The sequence below is a fragment of the Somniosus microcephalus genome, chromosome 3 (genome assembly GCF_052327205.1).
Source record: "Somniosus microcephalus isolate GS21.2 chromosome 3, FLI_Smic_1.0, whole genome shotgun sequence".
Lineage (NCBI taxonomy): Eukaryota > Metazoa > Chordata > Chondrichthyes > Squaliformes > Somniosidae > Somniosus > Somniosus microcephalus.
This window is the reverse complement of record NC_140989.1, coordinates 313,916,964-313,943,864: the sequence shown is the minus strand read 5'-3', so window position 1 is coordinate 313,943,864 and position 26,901 is coordinate 313,916,964. Positions and strand designations below refer to the sequence as shown.

Sequence of the window (26,901 nt, the reverse complement as noted above, 5' to 3'; positions counted from 1 at the left end):
AACACACGGACTGCAGGAGAACGGTAATAACAGGTATTTACTGAACAGAGGGTATGCTGGAACTGAAAGTACAGAAGCCTGCTACGGCTTTATAGACAGGTGTGCTCACTGCCGGTACTGCAGTATAAAAGCAGTTCTCCCTTAAAGGTACATACACAAGAGGATCTCCAGCAGCAGAGGTGTCAGCAGCAGAACCAGGAACAGCAGGATGAGCACCAGGAGCACCAGGCTGCTGCTCACTCACCTGAAGCTGCACAGGCCAGAAGGGGCCAGTGCTTGGAAGTGGCTTGAGAGCACCCTGCTGCGCTTTAGGGGGCCATGGGGACCTGTTTCTGCACTGGCAGTCCTACTCAGAAGGACTTCCATGAAGATCTGGTTTCTCTGTTCAACAAATGGCCAACGCTCCTCAAGAGATGTAATTTTCTTATGAGCACTCACCATGTTTTCCGTACCCTGGCGAGTTATCTCCTCCATGGAGGTTGCCAACCTTTCCATGGTGATGCGTTCATGCGCCAATGACTCCACAAAGGCTCTGCTCATGGTCGCTATGGACTCCTCCATTCGCTCCACACTCGCAGCGACCCTGGAGACAAAAGCTGCCAGAGACTCCTGCATCTGTGCATGGAGATCCATCACCTCTTGTCTTGCGGATGGACCCAGAGGCAGAGGGTCAACATGCAGCATAGCTGAGCTGGCAGAGTCCTGCGCACTCCGACGAGGACTCTCCACTGCTGTCCCTGTCTCCAGAATCTGCTGAGGCTCACTTGTGAGCTGTGAAACACCAGGTGACAACACTACTCTATGTCCCGAAGGTCCCCCCGAGGTGCGAGTGTCTGCGCTGGTGCTGGGTGCGCTTACTTCTGCTGACGCTGCGCCCTCAGAGGTTGGAGCTTCCTCTGAGGAGTCTGGCTGCACAGCCTCTTCCTCCTCCACAGTGAGGACGGGGGCTCTGGATGGTACTGTGGGGGAGTAACGAAAGGAGTTAGAGATGTAATGCCAAGGTTCTTCTGGTGACTCCCAGCGAGTTGGCATCTGCTGACACCTGCATCCATGCAGCCTTGGTCTCAGTGGGAGGCCTCTTCCTCCCTGACCTAGGGAAGAGGACCTCCCTGTGGGCCTAACCCCATCCAATGATGCCTGCAGTGAAGCCTTGTCGAATTTGAAGGCAGCTCGGGGTCTGGCACTGGCCACAACTGCTGCAGGCTCTTCTGCCATCCTGTATGGTTCGTTTGGAAGCCTTCAGAGGATGCAGTGCTTGCTATGGACCTTGAAAGCACCACGAGTGATGACATCATACTGTGGGGATTTCTGACTGAAATTGGACAATTAGCAAGGCTTCCCACATGCTGAGAATTAATTGGCCACTTGAGGGAAAATTGTGTGGAGGTGGCTGACAGTTTTTTACGTGTGTCAGAAACCCCACATTCGGGGAAACCCGACCATTTCCCACACAAGCCGAAAATCGGGGCCAATGGATCACAACTGGGGATGCACCTGGGATGCTAAAATTGGGCTCTGCGGTCCACATTTAGGGAGGGGAAAATCAGCAGATTCCTATTCCTGATAGTTATGTAGTAACTTCAACTGAAAGTACACTTGTATGGATGATAATTGAGGACAGGATGAGGCTCAGCTGTTATTATGTCCGTGTATAATTGAGACACGGACTGCAGGAGTTGGTTACAACAGGTTTTTACTGAGTGGAGACAAAACTGGAACTACTATGCAAAGTTACTGCACAGGCTTATATACAGGGGTGGTCACTACTGGTACTGCAGTATACAGGGGCTGCAGAATATAGTTCCTTCTGCAAAGTACATACACTACAATTCCTCCCCTTTTAGATAAACAGTACATAACATTCGATTAATAATTAAATAACATATTTACAATTACAGTTGCTAGATACATTAGCTGAAGTTAAGGAATTATAAGTTCAGTCTTTGAGGAGGCTTCCCGATTCTGTCTGGATAACGCCTCTTTGGGGTATCAGGTTCTTCTGACAAAGTTGATTCGGGATCAACGTCGCTGTTTGGTTCGTCTGCTTCCAATATCACCGATTCTGAGGTAGATGCAATTGGAACTTCGGTTTCATCACCAGATGTATCGGATCGTGGTGTGGAATTGACGTTTTCCAGTGACTCTAGAATCTGGTCAGCATGGCGTCTTACAATGCTCTCTCCAACGTCCACGGTATACATTAGAGGTCCTTGCCGTGTGCAGATCGTTCCTGGCTGCCATTTCTCTGTGCGGTAGTCCAGGGCCAAAACTGGTTGACCTATCTTAAAACTCCTGGTCGGCCTTTCATTCATATTCTGAAACTGCCTGTTCTCCACATCTCTTCTGATGTTTGGCTTAACCAAATCCAAGCGGCATCTTAGTCTTCGATTGAAGAACATCATGGCTGGAGTTTGGTTGGTAACCGCATGTATCGCATTCCGGTAGGCAAACAAGAAGTTATCCACCTTGTGTTGTAGGGGTATGTCTTCATTACACATTGCCTTGATAGCCTTCTTGAATGTTTGAATGAACCTCTCAGCCAATCCATTGGTGGCTGGATGATATGGGGCAGATGTGTAATGCTTAACACCATTGTTCTTTAAGAACCTCCGGAACTCTTCAGACACAAACTGTGGTCCATTGTCAGAGCAAATCTGTTCAGGCAGCCCATTTCTGGCGAATATGGTTTGTAAGACTGTGATAGTTTTTTCTGTGGTGGTTGAGGACATTTTTATTACCTCTGGCCACTTTGAATGTGCATCCACCGCAATTAAAAACATCAAGTCCATAAATGGACCAGCAAAATCAATGTGCACCCTTTGCCATGGAGATGAGGGCCACTCCCATGGATGTAGAGGGGCCTGTGGTGGGGCGTTTTGGACCTTCTGGCATCCTGTACAGCTCTTGGTCATCTCTTCGATTTCTCTATCGATTCCCGGCCACCACACAAACGCTCTGGCTAAGTTCTTCATTTTTACCCCTCCCAGATGACCCTCATGAAGCTCATTGAGCACTCTATCCTTCAATTTGGGTGGAATTACTACTCTGGATCCACACATCAAGGTTCCTCTGCACACCGACAGCTGTTCTCTTCTCGGTGAGAATGTTGGCAACAGTGGTTCGCCATGTGCTGGCCATCCCTTCACCGTTAAATCATAGACCCTGGAGTGTGTCGGGTCATTCCGTGTTTCCTTTTCTATGTTTGCATTCGTCACAGGTAGACATTCGACTATGGTCGAGTGGAATATCTCCACAGGATCCACTGCCGGTGCTTCTTCCACCATCGGCAACGGTAGGCGCGACAATCCATCAGCATTCCCATGCTGTTTAGTTCCTTTGTACTCTATGTCATATTGGTGTGCCCCTAGGAAAAGGGACCACCTCTGTAGCCGTTGTGCTGTCATTATCGCTACGCCCTTCTGAGGGTTGAAAATGGAGACAAGAGGTTGATGATCAGTTAGTAGAGTAAATTTCTGACCGTGCAGGTGGTGATTGAACTTCTTCACCCCCCACACCAGGCCGAGGGCCTCTCTGTCAATCTGGGCGCAGTTACGCTCGGCTGAAGTTAACGAGCGTGATGCAAAAGCTATCGGCCTCTCTGAACCATCAAGGAGTTTATGTGACAGTACCGCTCCAATGCCGTAGGGAGATGCATCACATGCCAGTCTTATCGGTAGTGATGGGTTATAGTGAGCCAATACTTCTCTTGAAGTGATTAGGTCTTTACTCTTCTGAAAAGCCCGCTTACATTCGTCGCTCCATTTCCATGCTACTCCAGTTTGTAGTAGGGCATTCAGTGGGTGCAGAATTGTGGACAAATTCGGCAAAAACTTATGGTAGTAATTCACCAATCCTAGGAATGACCTCAGTTGCGACACATTTTCAGGCGCTGGAGCCTTAACTACCGCTTCAATTTTGTCAGGGGACTTATGTAACCCCTCTTCATCAATCACATGGCCACAATACGATATCTGTTTCTTTAAAAACTCGCACTTGGGGCGATTGGTTCATAGCCCGTGTTCTCTTAGTCTAGTGAGCACCTGCTCTAGGTTGGCAAGGTGTTCACTGTCATTTTCACCTGTCACTAGGATGTCGTCCAAGTAACACCGAGTCCCCGGAATCCCTTGCAGGACTTGTTCCATTGCTCTTTGCCATATCGCCGGAGCTGATTCTACTCCGAACACCAGTCATTTATACTGGTACAGGCCTTTGTGAGTGTTTATCGTGAGATACTTCCTAGAGGATTCTTCAACCTCCACCTGCAAATATGCTTGTGCTAGGTCAATTTTTGTAAAACGCTTCCCTCCAGATAGTGAAGCGAAAATATCTTCTATCCTCGGAAGAGGATACTGTACTGTGTGAAGGACTGGGTTCACCATCACCTTGAAGTCCCCACAGATGCGAACCTTCCTTGGCTCCTCAGACTTATTGTTTAATGTTTTTTTCATGACAGGAACAATGGGTGTCGCCCACTCGCTCCAGTCTACCTGTGGTAAACCACTGTCATACCTGTCTGTGTCTGTATGTGTATTCCACTAGGTACAGGTCTGGACATGCCTCGGCTGACTCCTCCCACTATTCCAGGTATATAAGTGACTACCTCCCAGTCCCTTAGTATTCTGGACGGGTCGACCACTCGAGACTAGACCTTCATTCTTTAGTTAATAAAAGCCTGATTGTTACTCGCTCAACTTCAGTCTTTTGAGTAATTGATGGCGCATCACTACCTTAGATAACACGCCTGCATTCTCCAGCTCTGCCTCAACGGCTGGGCGAATTGCATACGGTACCGGTCTTGCTTTGAAAAACTTGGGAATTGCATTCTCTTCTATTTTTATCGAGGCGGTTACGCCTTTAAGCGTGCCCAGTTCTTGTTGAAATACCTCTTTAGCGTTAGCTAAGATTTTTGACAATCATCCAGGTGTGACGTCGTCATCCTTTTTACCAGCCACAGTCAGTGCCTGAATGGAGTGCCAGTCTAAACTTATCTTTCTGATCCATTCACGTCCCAATAACGGTGGTCCACCATCTTGCAGTATGTACAGATACAATTTCTGTATTTCTTTGCCGTTGTATTCGACAGGCACCCTTATTTTCCCTCTGGGGTATACTTTCTGCCCCATATACGTCTTCAAGACAACGGATGTCTCTTTCAAGGGTATGTGTGAGAATAGCCGCTTGTAGTCTCGTCGATTCATGACGGTCAGGGCTGATCCTGTATCCAATTCCATTTTGACTTGGGACCCTGCTATCGTGAGGGTGACCCAAATGGTTCGATGATCCTCTTTCGCGATTACGTTGTGAATTTTGAGACAGCTTAGTCTCTTGTTCCCGGATTCACTATCGCTCTTCTGGTCTTCGGAACTACTGTCCGTCATCTTTTGTACTTTCCTGTACTGTTCCTTAGTAGCCTTTTTGTTGTCGTTAGTCTTCTTTCCAGACCTACAAACTCGTGCAATGTGTCCCATCTTTCCGCATTGCCTGCATATTTTGTCCTTGGACCAGCAGTCCTTCTGGTCATGGGTTGTTCTGCTGCAGCGATGACATTTTTCAAATCCCCATGTCATTTCATGGGTGCCGTATTCCTGTGGCTTTTGCTGTATTTCCGCAGCTCCCATTGCTGCTGCTTCGTACGATACTGCCAAGCTGAAAGCCTTATCAAGCGTCAGCTCTTTCTCGGAGAGTAACCTGTTCTGGGTTCCTTCACTCAGGAGTCCACAGACAAATTTGTCCCGTAGAGTATCTGTCAATCCTGCTCCGAACTGGCAGTGCTTTGATAGCTTGCGTAGTTCCGTAAGGTAATCAGCATTGCTCTCATCTTTATGCTGATTTCTCCTGTGGAATTTAAATCTTTCTGCTATCAGCAGCGGTGTAGGATTTAGGTGTTCCTGTAGGATATCAACAATTTCGTTAAAACTCTTCGCCATCGGTTTGGCTGGAGTGATCAGGTTCCGCAATAGGCCATACGTTCTTGCGCCCATTAAGTTTAGTAGTACCGATGCCTTTTTCTCATCGGCTACTTCGTTTGCCTTGCAATATACTTCGACTCTTTCCACATCTGTGGTCCAGTCTTCTATTGCATTATCGAAGGCAGTGATATTGCCAGTCTTCGGCATCTTGGAAATCTAAGATGGCGCCTCCCGCGCTTTGCCTTCTTCCCCGATTGAACAAAATGGCGCCTCCCGTGCTTTGCCTTCTTCCCCGCTGGATTAAGATGGTGCCTCCCGCGCTGTCTTCTCCGCTGCTGCTAGCGCTGTTGCTGGCGTTTTTAATGCCTTGATGGCGATGCCCTATGGTCTTCGTGCACTTCCCCCCCCCCCCCGCGCTGCTGCTAACGCCGCTCTCCGTAGTCCCCGTGGCAAACTGCAGATCCTCGCGGCTTTCTGCGCTTCTAATTTCTTTTATTTTCCCGTCGTCAGAGCAAACCCTACGGGACACTTTCCTCCCTCTTCTCGGGTCTGTTCGCTGCCCGGCTTCGTAGCACCGGCCGCGCCCTGTGTGCTCCACCCTCTCTCTCTCTCTCCTCTTCCCGACAACGCTGCTTGGCCCCGTTGAAAAGCCACCCGATCGAGCTCTAGCCCGCCGCAGGCCAGGAAGGATCAGTGTACTACCTGCCACCAGCCCGATTAGCTGGAACACCATAGACAGAATAACCAAGCCCCGCTCTCGACAGCCTCTCCTGCAAATCTTCAAATCCGATGAATCAGAGGCGGTTGCCCACGGTCGACGCCCATTTCTTCTGTTTGTTTGTTTTTTCTTTCTTCCTTCTGGCCTCGACCTCTGACAACTTCGCTTCAGGGATGGATCCCCATGAGGTGGCGCAGACTGTAGGTAAGTTCGGATCTGCTCGTCGCCAGTATTATGTCCGTGTGTAATTGAGACACAGACTGCAGGAGTTGGTTACAACAGGTGTTTACTGAGTGGAGACAAAACTGGAACTACTATGCAAAGTTACTACACAGGCTTATATACAGGGGTGGTCACTACTGGTACTGCAGTATACAGGGGCTGCAGAATATAGTTCCTTCTGCAAAGTACATACACTACAGCTGTGATGCTGCACTAAGGTCAGATACCCAGTTGACACTCACCATGTAGGCTCACACATGAAGAATGGATATTATGGCAAGGTTCCAAAGAGTGTGTGGCACCAATGGAACTGTGCTCTAACTTAAAGCATGGGGTGGGGGAGGGGGAGATTAACAAAACAAAGGAAGTCTTTTTTTAAAAATGAGGGCGGCCAGGAAGGAAAGATCTAACTGAGCCTAGTTCAGTCCAGTCTGCTTAAACGAATAGAGCTATAATTAACTTTTTAAGATGAACATTTAGATGGCAGAAGAAAGCATTTTAAATTCTTTTAGAAAGACAGGAATCAATATGGATTTGCCCTGAATGAGTTTTTCTGCTTTCTATTCTTTATACAATGTACTGGATGTGCTGAATATACCTACTCCTGCAGGATGGTTCTTTCAGTGATCTGGGGGTAGCCGAAGTCCATAATTTCATCAAGGAGCTCATACATTAGAATAAAATTGTCCTGTATACTCTCTTGTTCAAGATCTCCAAAGTACTCAATGAAAATCTAAATTGTAAAAGAAAAATACATCTTTAGGAATTGCATTAGAGATAAAAGGTATCAGCTTTGCACTACGAATCTCACTTGATTTAATATTAATGCCTTGGCTATACGAATGGCCATAGACTCAGTATGGGTAGAGATGAGAAATAACAAGGGGCAGAAAACACTGGTGGGAATAGTTTATAGACCCCCTTCCTAGAACAATAAGTCGTAGTACCAACCAGGGAAGGGGTTATTTTAGATCTATTCTTGTGTATTGAGACAGGGTTAATTAGTAATCTCATAATAAGGGATCCTCTGGGGACGAGGTGATCATAATGGCCCAGAAATTCGGGTCTCCACGGGTGAGTATGCATGGGGTACTCACCCGTAAGCCCAATGGAAGTGCCGATTTCGTGCATGCACTGCGCATGCGCGGGAAACCGGCACTTCCGTTCCCCTGAAAGAAGGGGTTAAGAGGTGGAACGCGTGCGCAGGAGAGGCAGCGCGTGCGCATCGAACTTACGTTTTTTCGCAGGTTTTCCCGGGAAGGTAAGTCTCCAGAAGTTAGACATGTAAAAAGCAGGCGCAAAGCCTGCTTTTTACAAGTGGTGAATTAGTTAAAATGAAAACATTTTTTCCACAGGTTTATTATTTTTTAAATACTTTAAAGAAAGGTAAGTTTATTTTTAGCCCCGTTAGAAAATAAAATTATTTTTTTCAAAAATTTAAATTATTGTTTAAAATAGTTATTTCATGTAATTTATAGTTTATTTTAAAAATGTGATTTTTTTAAACAATTTATTTGAAGATTTAGTGATGTTTTGGGGCTTATAGTATTTATAGGTTTGACAGGTCAACTTATGAATGAAGCATTCCCTGCTACCATTGGCTCTCCATGGCCCACGTGATCCCAGGGGACGCATCGAACTAACTGCGCCCCTGGGATACACAAGCACTGCACGCCAGCAGTTGGAGGAGGCCCAGGATCAGAATTCCATGGGAGCCCACAGCTCAACGGCCAGCGCGGCTTGCACCCATGGGAAACCCCCGACCCGAATTTCTGGGCCAATATGACAGAATTTCATGGTGAGTTCAAGAGTGACATACTCAAGTATGAAACTGGAGTATTAAACTTAAATAAAGCCAATTGCATAGGTATGAGGGATGAGTTAGCTTAGATCAGAAAATTAGATTAAAAGGTATGATGATAAATAAGCAATGGCGAACATTTAAAGAAATATTTCATAATTCTCAATGAATATAAATTCAATTGAGGAATAAAAACTCCAAGGGAAAAGTGATCCATCCACAGCTAGCTAAAGAGGTTAAGGATAGTATTGGATTAAAAGAGGCTTATAATGTTTCCAAGAGTAGTAAGCCTGAGGATTGGGAGAGTTTTAGAAACCAGCAAAGGATGACCATAAAATTGATAGAGTGAGAAAATAGAATGAGAGTAAAGAAATATAAAAACAGATTGTAAGAGCTTCTACAAGTATGTAAAAAGGAAGAGAGTAGTGAAAGTAAACATGGGTTCCTTAGAGGCTGAGACAGGAGAAATATTAATGGGGAATAAGGAAATGGCAGAGGCATTAAACACAAAAAAATACCAGAAATAGTGGGGAGCCAAGGACCTAATGAGAGTGAGGAACTTAAAGTAATTAATATTAGTAAAGAAAAAGTACTGGAGAAATTAATGGGACTAAAAGCCAACAAATCCCTTGGAGATGATGGCCTACGTCCTAGGGTTCTAAAAGAGGTGGCTGCAGAGATAATGGATGCATTGGTTGTGATCTTACAAAATGAGATCATGGTGGGATTCTGAGAATATTCACGGCTGTGAACAGAACTGTGTCTAATATACCAAACTAATAAACTTCATTTATTTTTAATTGCTATTTAATTCAATGTTTACTTGTTTGAAATAGAATGTGACGAGCAATTGTGAAATATCTCTGTTGTATAATTAGTATCATGTGCATAGTTCACTTATGAACCATGTGGTTCTCTTTTCCAGTTAAATGTTAATATTACATAAGAACTTACAGGGAAAGTGCTACCAAAAAAGCCTCAGTAATCAAACCACACATATTGTATAAAAAGTGCATTAACAGATTTAATCAATGCCATTCTGAGATAATCCCAGAAGATAATGATTCATATCTGTGGTTACTCTGCCTTGCTTTGACTGGTGCCTCCTTATTTGCATAGCTGAATTGATGAGAACTTTGGACTTTATACAGTGTTGAACAAATATTTTGTACCGGTCTTCACAGTAGAAGACACTAAAAGCATCCCAATAATGGATAATCAAGGGGCTATTGGGGTGGGGGGGGAGGGACTTAAAACAATCACCATCACTAGAGAGAAAGTACAAGGCAAACTAATGGGACTAAAGGCTGACTAGTCCCCTGGACCTGATGGCCTGCATCCTAGAGTCTTAAGAGGTGGCTGCAGAGATAGTGGATGCATTGGTTGTAATCTACCAAAATTCCCTGGATTCTGGAGAGGTCCCAGCAGATTGGAAAACCGCAAATATAACGCCCCTATTTAAGAAAGGAGGGAGACAGAAAGCAGGCAACCATCGACCAGTTAGCCTAACATCTGTCATTGGGAAAATGCTGGAGTCCATCATTAAGGAAGTGATAGCAGGACATTTAGAAAATCATAATATAGTCAGGCAGAGTCAGCATGGTTTTATGAAAGGGAAATCATGTTTGACAAATTTGCTGGAGTTCTTTGAGGATGTAACGAGCAGGGTGGATAAAGGGGAACCAGTAGATGTTGTGTATTTGGATTTCCAGAAGGCATTTGATAAGGTGCCACATAAAAGGTTACTACACAAGAGCTCATGGTGTTGGGGGTAATATATTAGCATAGATAGAGGATTGGCTAACTAACAGAAAACAGAGAGTTGGGATAAATGGGTTATTTTCAGGTTGGCAAACTGTAACTCGTGGGGTGTCACAGCCTCAACTATTTACAATCTATATTAATGACTTGGATGAAGGGACTGAGTGTAATGTAACCAAATTTGCTGATGATACAAAGATAGGTGGGAAAGCAAATTGTGTGGAGGACGCAAAGAATCTCCAAAGGGATATAGATAGGCTAAGTGAGTGGGCAAAAATCTGGCAGATGGAGTTTAATGTGGGGAAAATGCGAGGTTATCCACTTTGGTAAGAAAAAGAAAAAAGCAAATTACTATTTAAATGTGGAGAGATTACAAAATGCTGAGGTACAGAGGGATCTGGGGTCCTTGTACATGAATCACAAAAAGTTAGCATGCAGGTCCAGCAAGTAATCAGGAAGGCAGATGGAGTGTTGGCCTTTATTGCAAAGGGAATGGAGTATAAAAGTAGGAAAGTCCTGTTACAACTGTACAGGGTGTTGGCAAGACCACACCTGGAGTATTGCGTACAGTTTTGGTCTCCTTATTTAAGGAAGGATATACTTGCATTGGAGGCAGGTCAGAGAAGGTTCACGAGGTTGATTCCAGAGATGAAGGGGTTGTCTTATGAAGAAAGGTTGAGCAGGTTGGGCCTATACTCACTGGAGTTTAGAAGAATGAGAGGGGATCTTATTGAAACATAAGATTCTGAAGGGGCTTGACAGGGTAGATGCAGAGAGGATGTTTCCCCTCATGGGGGGAATCGAGAACTAGGGGGCATAATTTTAGAATAAGGAGGCACCCTTTTAAATCGGAACTGAAGAGGAATTTCTTCTCTCAAAGGGTCGTGAATCTTTGGAATTCTCTTCCCCAGAGAGCTGCGGAGGCTGGATCATTGAATATATTTAAGGTGGGGATAAACAGAGTTTTGAAAGGTAAGGGAGTCAAGGGTTATGGGGAGCGGGCGGGGAAATGGAGTTGAGGCCAAGATCAGATCAGCCATGATCTTATTGAATGGCGGAGCAGGCTCGAGGGGCCAAATGACCACCTCCTGCTCCTACATCTTATGTTCTTACTATGTTGCATTGATTAACTTCATATCCCTTTACAAATTACTAAATACAATGTATTTGAGATTATTCTGTTAAATTTCCATGCAATTTGGATACAAAGTTGGATTTAAATTATTAATTCATAAAATGTGAACACCAACTGATTAGTGTGGAGAATTTAATAATCTAATTGGTCCTAAACACTAGTGTGTGGAGGGATGCCTTGTGCTTGCTTATATAGCTGCACATCAACAGCAATCCATTGGTTGTAAAGTGCCTTGGGACATCCTGAGGGGCTGAAAGATGCTATATAAATACAACTTAGTTTTGTTTCTTTCATTTCTTTCTCTAAATATAAGATCTTGGAGCAACTTGCTGTGATGAATTAAAAGATTAGAAAATATCTTCAGGAAACATGACTTTGATTTGATTTACCCATCTCCACTCCTGTGTTTAAAAATGATTTCTTTACAACCTATTAACAGGCTTCCATAAAGCATAGGTTTTCAAACTACAGTCCCTAGATCCTAGAGGGGGTCTGCAAGGAGATCCCACGTGGAGCCCAAATTTCTGTATATGCATGATTAATTTTCTGTATTTGTTTACTTACGAATGTATTATTTCTGTTGCTGTATCATAGTAACTTTTTTAAAATCCTGCAATTCATAGAATAGATTCATAGAAACTTATTGCACAGAAGGAGGCCATTCGGCCCATCATGCCTGTGCTGGCTCTTTGAAAGAGCGGTCGAGCTTAGTCCCACATCCCTGCCTTTTGTCCGTAACCCTGTAAGCTCCTCATCCTCAAGTACCTATCCAACTCGGTTTAAAAATTATTTATGAAAACAGCTTGCACCACCTTTTCAGCTAGAACGCTCCAGATCTCGACAACTGAGTGAAAAAGTTTCTCCTCATCCCCCCTCTCGATCTTTTTCCAATGATTTTGAATCTATGACCTCTGGTTATTGACCTGCTCGCCAGAGGGAATATTTTTTCCCCATTTACTCCATCAAACCCTCTCATCAGCTGTGGTTCACCCTCGCCTCTGAATCAGAAGGTTGTGGGTCCAAGTCCCACTCCAGGGGCTTGAGCACAACATTCTAGGTGGACTCTTCAGTGCAGTACTGAGGGAGTGCTGCAGTGTCGGAGGTGCCGTCTTTCGGATGCGATGTTAGGGCAGACGGGGCCTCGGTTTTATCAGATGGATGTAAAAAATCCTATGGCACTTTTGAAGAGGAGCAGGGGAGTTATCCCTAGTGTCTTACCAATAGTTATCCCTCAATCAACACCACTAAAAACAGATTATCTAGTCATTATCACATTGTTGTGAGCGCTTGCTGTGTACAATTTGGCTGGCGCGTTTCCTACATTACAACAGTGACTACACTTCAAAAAGTACCTCATTGGCTGTAAAGCACCTTGGGATGTCCGGTGGTCATGAAAAGTATTATATAAATGAAAGTCTTTCTTTTCTTTCTTGAAAGCCTCTATTAGGTCACCTCTTAACCTTTTCTCTTCAAAGAACATAAAGATAAGAATATAAGAAATAGGAGCAGGAGTAGGCCAATCGGCCCCTCGAGCCTGCTCCACCATTCAATAAGATCATGGCTGATCTGATCCTAACCTCAAATCTACTATCACTCTCCATCCCACCCGAACCCATGTGATCTCCTGGGAGAGGCAAAAAACCAGATAAAAAAACCCAATGGCCAATTTGGGAGGAAAAATCTGGGAAATTCCTCTCCGACCCATCTAGGCGATCGAAACTCTTCCAGGAGATCACTCTGTCCCTATATTTTCTACAGTACTTACCTTCTGTAAAGGCGATCTCCACCCCAGCCAGGAACAGGAATAAAACCATCTCCTGAAATCTAACACAGAATTAGAACACAAGAAGTAGGACCAGAACCAGGCTACACGGCCCCTGGGCCCGCTCCGTTACCCACAGGGCCATGACCGTTCCGAACATAGACTCATGTCCAATTTCCTGCCTGCTCCCCATAACCCCTAATTCCCTTTACTTCTAAGAAACTGTCTATTTCTGTTTTAAATTTATTTAATGATGTAGCTTCCACAGCTTTCTGGGGCAGCAAATTCCACAGACCTACTACCCTCTGAGTGAAGAAGTTTCTCCTCATCTCAGTTTTGAAAGAGCAGCCCCTTATTCTAAGATTATGCCCCCTAGTTCTAGTTTCACCCATCATTGGGAACATCCTCACCGCATCCACCCGATCAATCCCCTTCACAATCTTATATGTTTCAATAAGATCGCCTCTCATTCTTCTGAACTCCAATGAGTAGAGTCCCAGTCTACTCAACCTTTCCTCATATGTCCACACCCTCATCCCCAGGATTAACCGAGTAAACCTTCTTTGTACTGACTCAAGAGCAAGTATGTATTTTCTTAAGTATGGACAACAAAACTGTACGCAGTATTCCAGGTGCGGTCTCACCAATACCTTGTACAACTGCAACAATACCTCCCTGTTTTTATATTCTATCCCCCTAGCAATAAAAGCCAACATTCCATTGGTCTTCTTGATCACTTGCTGCACCTGCATACTAACTTTTTGAGTTTCGTGCACCAGGACCCCCAGATCCCTTTGTACTACAGTACTTTCCAGTTTCTTGCCATTAAGATAATAACTTGCTCTATGATTTTTCCTGCCAAAGTGCATAACCTCACACTTTCCAGTATTGTATTCCATCTGCCAAATCTCTGCCCACTTACTTAGCCTGTCTATGTCCCTTTGCAGGTTTTTTATGTCCTCCTCACTCACTACTTTCCTGCCCATCTTTGTATCATCTGCAAACTTTGATATGTTACACTCGGTCCCCTCCTCCAAATCGTTAATATAAATTGTAAAGAGTTGGGGACCCAGCACTGACCCCTGTGGAACACCACTAGTTACTGATTGCCAGTCTGAGAACGAACCATTTATCCCAACACTCTGCTTTCTGTTAGATAGCCAATCCTCCACCCATGCCAGTATATTACCCCCAATCCCGTGATTTTTTACCTTGAGCAATAATCTTTTGTGTGGCACCTTGTCAAATGCCTTTTGGAAGTCTAAATACACTACGTCCACTGGTTCCCCTTTATCCACCCTGTATGTTACTTCCTCAAAGAACTCAAGCAAATTTGTCAAACATGACTTCCCCTTCATAAAACCATGCTGACTTTGTCCTATTAAATTATGTTTATCCAAATGTCCCGTTACTGTCTCCTTAATAACGGACTCTAAAATTTTACCAACCACAGATGTTAGGCTAAAAGGTCTAGTTTCCAGCCTTCTGCCTACTACCCTTTTTAAATAAGGGTGTTACATTAGCAGTTTTCCAATCTGCTGGGACCTTTGCTGAGTCCAGGGAGTTTTGGAAAATAATTACCAATGCATCCACAATCCCTACCGCCACTTCCCTCAAGACCCTAGGATGTAAGCCATCAGGTCCAGGGGATTTATCCACCTTGAGTCCCATTATTTTACCAAGTACCACTTCCTTAGTGATTTTAATCATATTTAGCTCCTCCCCCCCAGAGCCCCCTGTCTGTCCAGTGTTGGGATATTCTTAGTGTCCTCTACCGTAAAGACTGATACAAAATAATTGTTCAGCGTTTTTGCCATCTCCATGTTTCCCACCATTAATTTCCCGGTCTCATCCTCTAAGGGACCAACATTTACTTTAGCCACCCTTTTTCTTTTTGTATAACTATAGAAACTTTTGCTATCTGTTTTTATATTTTTTGCTAATTTACTTTCATAATCTATCTTCCCTTTCTTAATCAATCTTTTAGTTATTTTTTGCTGTCTTTTAAAGGCTTCCCAATCTTCGATCCTCCCATTAGATTTGGCTACCTTATATGCCCTTGTTTTTAGTCGGATACTATCCTTAATTACTTTACTTAGCCACGGATGGCTATCTTTTCTTTTACACCCTTTTTTCCTCAGTGGAATATATTTTTTTGGAAGTTGTAAAATAACTCCTTAAATGTACACCACTGATCATGTACCGTCTTACCCTTTAATCTATTTTCCCAGTCCACTCTAATCAATTCCGCTCTCATACCTTCATAGTCTCCTTTATTCAAGCTCAGCACGCTTGTTTGAGATCCAACCTTCTCACCCTCTAATTGAATATGGAATTCAACCATGTTATGGTCACTCATTCCAAGGGGATCCTTTACTAGGACATTTTTAATTAATGCTGTCTCATTACACAGGACCAGATCTAAGGTTGCTTGCCCCCTGGTTGGTTCAGTTACATACTGCTCAAGAAACCCATCCCTAATACACTCAATGAACTCATCCTCAAGGCAGCCCTGCCCAATTTGATTTGTCCAGTTAATATGATAGTTAAAATCCCCCATAATTATAGCTGTTCCCTTATTACAAGCCCCAACTATTTCCTGATTAATACTCCGTCCAACAGAGTTGCAACTGTTCGGAGGCCTATAGACTACGCCCACTAGTGTTTTTTTCCCCTTATTATTCCTTATCTCCACCCAAACTGTTTCACTACCCTGATCCTTTGACCCAATATCATTTCTCTGTATTACAGTGATTCCTTCCTTTATTAACATAGCCACCCCACCTCCCCTTCCTTCCTGCCTGTCCTTCCTGATTGTTAAATAACCTGGTATATTTAATTCCCAGTCCTGGTCACCCTGCAGCCATGTTTCTGTAATGGCCACAAGATCATACCCATATGTAGTTATTTGTGCCGTTAACTCGTCCATTTTGTTACGAATGCTACGTGCATTCAGATAAAGAACTTTCAAATATGTTTTGTGACACTTAGTTCCTGCTTTTTTCCCTTTTACTACTTTACCTTTTACTCCATACCTTCTGTCCCTTCCTGACATGCTCTGTTTTTTAATTCCCCCACTGCTACCTAAGTCTATGACCTTCTCCGTAGTCATTTTTATTATTTGCTCTCTAGAAACCTCCCCCCCACTAATTAGTTTAAAGCCCTCTCTACAGCCCTAGTTATATGATTCACCAGGATTCTAGTCCCAGCACTGGCCAAGTGAAGTCCGTCCCAACGGAACAGCTCCCTCTTGTCCCAGTACTGCTGCCAGTGTCCCAAGAAGCAAAACCCATTTTTCCCACACCAGTCTTGGAGCCACGCATTTAACTCTCTAATTTTATTTATCCTAGCCAAATTTGCTCGTGGCTCAGGTAATAATCCAGAGATTATTACCCTTGAGGTTCTGTTTTTAATTTGACCTCTAGCTGTTCATACTCCTTTAACAGAACCTTCTTCCTTGTCCTATCTACGTCGTTTGTACCAACATGTACCACGACAACTGGATCCTCCCCTTCCCACTCCAAGTTTCTTTCCAGCCCAGAAGAGATGTCCTTAACCCTGGCACCGGTCAGACAACACAGCCTTCGGGACTCCCGCTCTCGACTGCAGAGAACCCTATCTATCCCCCTAATGATACTATCCCCTACTACTGCAACATTTCTTTTTACTCCCCCCACTTGAATGGCCCCCTGTTCCACGGTGCTGTGGCCAGGTTGCTCATCCTCCCCACAGTCCCCGCTCCCGCCCTCACAGGGAGAAAGAATCTCGAAACTGTTTGACAAGAGCAAGGGCTGTGGCTCCTTCAACACTACCTTCTGGATCCCTGTACCTGCCTCATTCAGTCACACCATCCTGTTCCTGACCACGGACTGCATCTGAATTAATTAATTTCATAGGTGTGACTACCTCCTGAAACAGAGTCCAGGAACTTCTCCCCCTCCCTGATGTGGCACAGTGTCTGAAGCTCGGTCTCAAGCACCTCAATACGGAGCTGGAGTTCCTCTAGCAGCAAACACTTGTCGCAGATGTATTCACCGTGAGCCTCAATGGGGTCCACCGGCTCCCACATCTCGCAACAGTAACACAACACCTGCTCCATTCTATATAATTAATTAAATTTTTAAATATTAGTTATGAAGACCCTGCCCAGATATAGATGATAATATCACACCACTATTCAATAGGACTTACCAACTTAAAGGTATAAAAAAGGAAGAGAACCTACCAACCAGCTGATCATCAACCTCCTCTTTGAATGCTGTCTGTGGGGCCTGTTTGGTTGATTCATCTCGCTGCTCCGCTTCCGCAGTGCTGTCTAAGCCTGAGAGTAGGGAACAAAGCAGAGCAAAAACACCCCCTCACCTCCCACTTGCCCGAACTCTCCCACTTACAAACTCTCTCTCCACTCAATGCACCGCACTCTGTGCAGCCGCACTAGTCCCACCCCTTTTATACCCGGATTCTACTTCCGGTTTAAGCTCCCCAGCAGCTTAATTTACACTAAAAAATTTAACTCACTTCAAATAATTAACTTTTTAGCACACTAAAATTCACAAAATACACTTAAATGACTTTTTCTCCTACTTACCACACTCTCTCTCCACTCAAATGCCAAACAGTCCTAACGTTTCCAACCTCTCCTCATAACTGAAGTCCCTCATCCCTGGTAATATCCTGGTAAACCTCCTCTGCACCCTTTCTAAGGCCTTTACATCTTTCCAGAAATGTGGTGCCCAGAATTGTCCACAATACTCCAGCTGAGGCCTAACCAGTGATTTATAAAGTTCTAGCATGATCTCTTTGCTTTTATATTCTATTCCTCTATTTATAAAACCAAATAACCCATATGCTTTTTTGACCACCTTATCAAATCCCCCTTTAAGGATTTGTGTATATGAACACCAAGGTCACTCTCCTTATCTACACTTTTCAAAAACGTGCCATTTATACTATATTGTTTTTCCATTTTAGTCCTCCCAAAGTGCATCACTTCACATTTCTCCACGTTGAACTCCATTTCCCATGCTTCAGCCCATTTCACCATCCTGTCTACGTCAGCATGAAGCCTAGAACAATCCTCATCATGATCTACTACTGTGTGAAATTTCGCATCATCTGCAAACTTTACAATGCTGTTCCCTACATTCGAGTCTAGGTTGTTTATAAAAATTGCAAAGGGTAATGGACCCAAAACTAGCCTTTGGGGAAAACCACTGCAAACCACGTCCCAATCTGAAAGACATCCACCACCACCACCACCACCACCCTTTGCTTTCGGTCACTGAGCCAATTTTGTATCATACCACCACTTTCCTCTTAATTCCATGAGCTTCCATCTTCTTAACAAGTCTTTAGTGTCGCACTTTGTTGAAGGCCTTCCAAAAGTCCATATATACACAACATCTACTGCACTACCTTGATCAATCAACCTTCTCTGTTAACTTGTCAAAGAATTCAATCAAGTTAGTCAGACACAATTTACCTTTATCAAATCCATGCTGGCTATCCTTGATTAATCCATGTCTTTCCAAATGAAAGTTTATTTTGTCCCTGATAACGGTTTACAATAACCTCTCCACTTAGGTTAACTGGCCTGTAGTTTCCTGGTTTATCCCTCTCCCCTTTCTTGAATAGTGGTAGAACATTAGCAACCCTCCAGTCCTCCATCACTACTCTTGTATCCAATGATGATTGAAAGATTGTGACCAACGCCTCTGCTATTTCTACCTTTGCTTCTTTCAGCAACCTCGGATGCATTCCATCCGGACCAGGTGACAATAAATGTGGTTTTCTTTTGGATAGCTGACATTGTCTTTCAAAAATTAGGTCAGATGGTTTCCAGAGGTGTGTCATTATTTGCATCACACAGAAAAAGTTTGAAATCTGTTGCCATAACATACCTATCTCCCATATTACAGTATATCCAGGAACAGCTTTGCTGGGGATTTGTTCATGAGGCAGGAATGATAGTTGTATATTGCTTAGGTAATCCAAGAGCAAAAGGCTGCTCCTTCTATGCCAATGTTGTGTTACTTTAATTGGAAACATTTGATCTACATAAGAACATAAGAATTAGGAGCAGGAGTAGGCCCAACAGCCCCTCGCGCCTGCTCCGCCATTCAAGAAGATCATGGCTGATCTTCAACTTCAACTCCATTTTCCCGCCCGATTTCCATATCCCTTGATTCCCCTAGAGTCCAAAAATCTATTTATCTCAGCCTTGAATATACTCAACGATTCAGCATCCACAACCCATTGGGGCAGAGAATTCCAAAGATTCACAACCCTCTGAGTGAAAAGATTCCTCCACATCTCTGTCTTAAATGGCCGACCCCTTATCCTTCGACTATGCCCCCTAGTTCTAGTCTCTCCAGCCAGGGGAAAAACATCTCAGCGTCTATCCTGTCAATCCCCCTCAGAATCTTTTATGTTTCAATGAGATCACTGTAGTGTCCGCGTATCAATAACACACGGACTGCAGGAGAACGGTAATAACAGGTGTTTACTGAACAGAGGGTATGCTGGAACTGAAAGTACAGAAGCCTGCTATGGCTTTATATACAGGTGTGGTCACTGCCGGTACTACAGTATAAAAGCAGTTCTCTCTTAAAGGTACATACACAACAATCACCTCTCATTTTTCTAAACTCGAGAGAGCATAGGCCCAAACTACTCAATCTTCCCTCACGGGACAACTCTCTCATCCCAGGAATCAATCTAGTGAACCTTTGTGCACTGCCTCGAAGGTAAGTATATACTTCCTCAGATAAGGAAACCAAAACTGTGCCCAGTACTCCAGGCGTGGTCTCATCAAAGCCCTGTACAATTGTAGCAAGACTTCTTGCTCTTATACTCCAACCCCCTTGCAATAAAGGCCAACATGCCATTTGCCTTCCTAATTGCTGGCTCTACCTGCATACTAACTGTTTCCTGTACGAGGACACCTAATTCTCTCTGAACACCAACATTTAATAGTTTCTCACCATTTAAAAAAAAAAAATTCTGGTTTTCTATTCTTCCTACGAAAGTGAATAACCTCACATTCCTCCACATAATACTCCATCTACCACCTTATTGCCCACTCACTTAACCTGTCTATATTGCTTTGCAGGCTCTTTGTGTCCTCCTCACAGCTTACTTTCCCACCTAGCTTTGCATCGTCAGCAAACTTGGACACATTTCACTCGGTCCCTTCATCAATGTTGTTAATATAAATTGTAAATAGCTGAGGCTCAAGCACTGATCCCTGTGGCACGCCAACCTGAAAAAGACTCGTTTATCCCTTCTCTGTTTTCTGTCCATTAACCAATCCTCTATCCATGCTAATATATTACTCCAAACCCCATGAGCCCTTATTTTTAAAAAAATATATATTCGTTCATGGGATGTGAGCATCGCTGGCAAGGTCAGCATTTATTGCCCATCATTAGTTGCCCTCGAGAAGGTGGTGGTGAGCTGCCTTCTTGAACCGCTGCAGTCCGTGTGGTGAACAGTGCTGTTAGGGAGGGAGTTCCAGGATTTTGACCCAGCGACGATGAAGGAACGGCGATATACTTGCAAGTCAGGATGGTGTGACTTGGAGGGGAACTTGGAGGTGGTGGTGTTCCCATGCGCCTGCGGCCCTTGTCCTGCTAGGTGGAATAGGTCACGGGTTTGGGAGGAGCTGCCACAGCGCATCTTGTAGATGGTACACACTGCAGCCACGGTACGCTGGTGGTAGAGGGAGTGAATGTTTAAGGTGGTGGATGGGGTGCCAATCAAACAGGCTGCTTTGTCTTGGATGGTGTCGAACTTCTTAAGTGTTGATGGAGCTGCACTCATCCAGGCAAGTGGAGAGTATTCCATCACACTCCTTACTTGTGCCTTGTAGATGATGGAAAGGCTTTGGGGAGTCAGGAGGTGAGACACTCGCCGCAGGATACCCAGCCTCTGACCTGCTCTGGTTGCCACAGTATTTATGTGGCTGGTCCGGTTATGTTTCTGATCAATGGTGACCCCCAGGATATTGATGGTGGGAGGTTTCAGCTATGGTAATGCCGTTGAATGTCAAGGGGCGGTGGTTAGATACTCACTTGTTGGTGATAGTTATTGCCTGGCACTTGTGTGGCACGAATGTTACCTGCCACATATTGGCATGAATGTTGCCTGCCACTTATCAGCCCAAGCCTGAATGTCGTCCAGGTCTTGCTGCATGCGGGTATGGGCTGCTTCATTATCTGAGGAGTTGCAAATGGCATGGAACACTGTGCAGTCATCAACGAACATCCCCACTTCTGACCTTATGATGGAAGGAAGGTCATTGATGAAGCAACTGAAGATGGTTGGGCCGAGGACACTGCCCTGAGGAACTCCTGCAGCGATGTCCTGGGGCTGTGATGATTGACCTCCAACCACCACAACAATCTTCCTGTGTGCTAGGTATGACTTCAGCCAGTGGAGAGTTTTCGCCCGGGTTCCCATTCACTTCAGTTCCTTGATGCCACACTCAGTCAAATGCTGCCTTGATGTCAAGGGTAGTCACTCTCACCTCACCTCTGGAATTCAGCTCCTTTGTCCATGTTTGGACCAAGGCTGTAATGAGGTCTGGAGCTGAATGGTCCTGGAGGAACCCAAACTGAGCATCGGTGAGCAGATTATTGGTGAGTAAGTGGTGCTTGATAGCACTGTCAATGACACCTTCCATCACTTTGAGAGTGGCAATTGGCCGGATTGGATTTGTCCTGCTTTGTGGTCAGGACATACTTCGGCAGTTTTGCACATTGTCGGGTAGATGCCAGTTTTGTAGCTGTACTGGAACAATTTGGCTAGAAGCATGGCTAGTTCTGGAGCACAAGTCTTCAGCACGACAGCCATGATGTTGTCGGGGCCCATAGCCTTTGCTGTGCCAGTGCGCTCAGCCATTTCTTGATATCATGTGGAGTGAATCGAATTGGCTGTGGTGGTAGGGACCTCAGGGGAGGCCGATATGGATCATCCACTCGGCACTTCTGGCTGAAGATGGTTGCAAACGCTTCAGCTTTGTCTTTTGCACTCACGTGCTGGGCTCCACCATCATTGAGGATGGGGATATTCATGGAGCCTCCTCCTCCCCCCGTTAGTTGTTTAATGGTCCACGACCATTCACGACTGGATGTGGCAGGACTGCAGAGGTTTGATCTAATCGGTTGATTGTGGGATCACTTAGCTCTTTCTATAGTATGCTGCTTCCGCTTTTTAACATGCATGTAGTCCTGTGTTGCAGTTTCTCCAGGTTGGCACCTCATTTTTAGGTACACCTGGTGCTGCTCCTGGCTTGCTCTTCTACACACCTTATTGAACCAGGGTTGGTCCCCTGGCTTGATGGTAATGGTAGAGTGAGGGATATGCCGGGCCATGAGGTTATAGATTGTGGTGGAATACAATTCTGCTGCTGCTGCCCCACAGCGCCTCATGGGTACCCAGTTTTGAGCTGCTAGATCTGTTCTGAATCTATCCCGTTTAGCACGGTGGTAGTGCCACACAACACGATGGAGGGTGTCCTCAGTGTGAAGACGGGACTTCGTCTCCACAATGACTGTGCGGTGGTCACTGCTACCAATGCTGTCATGGAGGATTGGTAGATTGGTGAGGATGAGGTCAAGTAAGTTTTTTCCTCATGTTAGTTCTATCACCACCTGTCGCAGACCCAGACTGGCAGCTATGTCCTTAAGGCTCGACCAGCTCGGTCAGTAGTGGTGCTACCAAGCCACTCTTGGTGATGGACATTGAAGTCCCCCACCCAGAATATATTCTGTGCCCTTGTTACTCTCAGTGCTTCTTCCAAGTGGTGTTCAACATGGAGGAGTACTGATTTGTCAGCTGAGGGAGGGCGGTAAGTGGTAATCAGCAGGAGGTTTCCTTGCCCATGTTTGGTCTGAAGCCATGAGACTTCATGAGGTCCGGAGTCAATGTTGAGCGCTCCCAGGGCCACTCCTTCCCGACTGTATGCCACTGTGCCGCCACCCCTGGTGGGTCTGTCCTGCCAGTGGGACAGGACATACCCAGGGATGGTGATGGAGGAGTTTGGGACACTGGCTAAAAGGTATGATTCTGTGAGAATGACTATGTCAAGCTGTTGCTTGGCTAGTCTGTGGGACAGCTCTCCCAAATTTGGCACAAGTCCCCAGATGTTGGTGAGGAGGACTTTGCAGGGTCATCTGGGCTGGGTGTGCCATTGCCGGTGCTGAGGTCGATGCTGGTAGTCAGTCGGGTTTTATTCTTGTGTTTCGTAGCGGTTTTTTTTACAACTGAGTGGCATGCTAGGCCATTTCAGAGGGCAGTTAAGAGCCAACCACATTGCTGTGGGTCTGGAGTCACATATAGGGATTTCCTTCCCTAAAGGATGGGTTTTTACGATAGTTCCATGGTCACCATTACTGATACTAGCTTTTTCTTCCTGATTTATTTAATTAACTGAATTTAAATTCCCCAGCTGCCGTGGTGGGATTTGAACTCACGTCTCCAGATCATTCATCCAGGTCTCTAGATTACTAGTCCAATAACATAACCATATGGCTACGGTTTATGTGGCACCTTATCGAATGCCTTTTGGAAATCCAAATATACTACATCCACTGGTTCCCCTTTATCTACCCTGCTAGTTACATCCTCAAAAAACATCTAATAAATTTGTTGCACACTATTTCCCTTTCATAATATAATTTAGACAGAATCAACATGGTTTTATGATTTTCTAAGTGCCCTATTTCCACTTCCTTAATAATGGATTTATTTACACTTTTCTTGTTAAATTATGATATAGAAAAATTACTTCCTAAGACAAGTTGAAGTCAGTCACTATTTCATAATAACATTTTTAAAAGTATTTATTCCAATGCAGCTACAAGATATATGGAAAGCTCCTGATGTGAAACTGGTTAGTGATTCAACAAAATACTGAGATCTCAAAATGGCTCATTTACTATAACTGATGTTGAACTTCCGGTCTTCTCCATTTTTATCAAACTGACTGTTGCTAAATCAGGTAGCTAAAAACAATGAAACTCCTGGCATATTCACAATAAATACATTTCATTATTAAAAGATACCACAGACAGGACTATATTAGTTGCAAAACTTAAAATATACATCTTAATTACTTAAAATAGATTACATTACCTTTTGCCTACCTGTTTTACTTTGAAAAGGAATGAAAATGATAATGAAATGTTGGTATTTCTCTTCATTGTACACACCACTGGATTTCTTGTTAAGGTTGTATGGCTTCCATAGAGTATAAAATTATGGAAACATGTGAAACAGCTTAAAAATTGAAATTTATTCAAGGATACTGTAGACATTTTTGTATTTAATCCACAAAAAATAGACTTTGCCTTGCTTTAAAATTGGATTTAAGGATCCATCCTCCTCTTTGCTTAGAAGTAAAGGCATGAAATTCTCGATCATCGACATTTCAACATCCCCTCGGTAATTACGCGAGAGGAGAACCTGTACATCATTATTACAAAATTTACAATTGATAATAAGTTATGTCACTTCAAAAATATGTGGAATACTTATTAAATATATTGTACCGATAGTCACATAATTCTAAACCTGATGAAAGGATGTCCTCTGTACATGTATTCAGAAACTAGCATAATGTACCAGGTGCAAAGTTTAATATAATTTATATTGGAAAGTTTTGTTGAAAATCTTGTTAAATTATTAACAGGAATACCAAGTCAAATTTAAAAAAAGTTAAATGAATGACATAAGATTGCTTGCATTTATATGGCACCTTATGCTGAAGTATGTCAAAGCATTTGCACAATAATTAAAATGCAATGACTTTTGTAGGCAAACAACACAACGCAAGTCTGGCCTTAATGGCGCAGGACGTCTGTGCTGCACATTAGGATCAGGTTTGTGACTGCAATTCTCCATCCAGAAAATTTCAGAACTTGGCTGTGCTTCAATGAGAAAGTACCGAGGACGGGTCAGGCACTTCCAGACAGGGAAGGAGGTGAAATAGGACCAGTTACTTCAGGCTGCTTGCTAGCCCCCCAATAGAACTGGGAGCAAGTTGCCTGTCTGGTTTCGATCTTAACCATTTGCTTTATATAGTAAATAACTGATATTAGAAGAAATAAACATTTCACAGCGAAACAAAGCCACAATGGTCTAGCTACACAATTCAGAAAACACATTTCAGCATTTCATATTCCATTAGTGGTGTAATCAGGAGTTAAAACTTAATTCTCATAGAAACCTGCCTTACACAAACCAAACCTACAGAACTAAATTGTATCCACTACTGCACAAGAACAATTATACACTAAAAAAAGCAATTTATTTGATAATACTTTGTAAATTTGTAATTTATTGCAGTACAGTATGATATAGGCTGAGATACCACATCCATTAGTAGGAAAGAATAAAATATACTGACGGTTAAAAGTATTTTTTTTTTTTTTTTTTTTTACTACTTAGCAATATTAGCATGCCACACACCTACCTGTCCTTTGTTATCCAAAAAGTAAATGGCAGAAAATGCCATTTCTGCAAAGTTTCCAGGTAAACAATATTTAAGAAGCGTTATGGGCTTTTTGTCACGTAGGTATATGCCCTAAAAGAACACAAGTCAGGAAGGAAACACTAACTTCTAAGCTTCAAAATCAATAGGACCTTGACTGGAGTGGGATGGGGCAAAAATAAAAGTAAACACAGATAGAAACAAGCAGGTTGTTACTTTGGCCTATTGATCAACCAGAATGCACAAGGCTTTGAAATAAAACTTGAGTGATGTTTGATAATATAACACACAATTTAATAGCTGACATAATTACTTGCTTAATAATTAAGGAATGATCAATAATTTCCTGCTTTGATCCAACCAGTAAATTGGTTTAATATGAACAGTGTTCAATCTGATGTTATGCAGAAATATCCAGAGTTCACTGCCCTACATTAAGTACGTACAAGGTTATGAAGAACTGGGAAACTGAGCACTCAGTCCAAACAATGCCAGTATTTATGAACTTAAAGGGAACATAAGAAGTAGGAGCAGCAGTAGGCCATACGGCCCCTCGGGCCTGCTCCGCCATTCAATAGGATCATGGCTGATCCGAATCTAGACTCACGTCCACTTCCCTGCCTTCTCCCCATAACCCCTAATTCCCTTATCTGCTAGGAAACGGTCTATCTCCATTTTAAATTTATTTAATGTTGCAGCTTCCACAGCTCTCTGGGGTAGCAAATTCCATAGATTTACTACCCTCTGAGTGAAGAAGTTTCTCCTCATCTCAGTTTTGAAAGGGCAGCCCTTATTCTTAGATTATACCCCCTAGTTTTAGTCTCACCCATCAGTGGAAACATCCTCACCGCATCCACCCGATCAAGCCCCCTCACAATCTTATATGTTTCGATAAGATCACCTCTCATTCTTCTGAACTCCAATGAGTAGAGTCCCAACCTACTCAACCTTTCCTCATACGTCAACCCCCTCATCTCCGGAATCAACCAAGTGAACCTTCTCTGAACCGCCTTGAGAGCAAGTATATCTTTTCTTAAATATGGAAACCAAAACTGCACGCAGTATTCCAGGTGTGGCCTCACCAATACCCTGTATAACTG

At 43.8% G+C, this 26,901-nt stretch overlaps 1 protein-coding gene across 6 annotated transcripts in view; it reads right to left on the bottom strand.

Annotated features, from left to right (window-relative positions):
• Positions 1-26,061, bottom strand: part of LOC147122166 (AP-1 complex subunit mu-1-like) — a 95,006-nt gene extending 68,945 nt beyond the window's left edge. For 2 of the 6 annotated variants that reach the window (XM_085982993.1, XM_085982995.1), the window contains exons 1-4: positions 25,784-25,989; positions 24,618-24,774; positions 24,456-24,523; positions 7,452-7,582 (exon numbers count right to left, since the gene is read on the bottom strand). In XM_085982993.1, coding sequence (XP_085839119.1) covers positions 7,452-7,582; positions 24,456-24,523; positions 24,618-24,774; positions 25,784-25,825 — 398 coding nt within the window. In that variant the 5' untranslated portion in view covers positions 25,826-25,989. Of the gene's footprint in view, positions 1-7,451; positions 7,583-17,533; positions 18,559-24,455; positions 24,524-24,617; positions 24,775-25,783 lie in introns of those variants that run through there. The other 4 variants (XM_085982996.1, XM_085982997.1, XM_085982994.1 and 1 more) reach the window with 4 other exon arrangements.
• Positions 26,062-26,901: the final 840 nt, after the last annotated feature.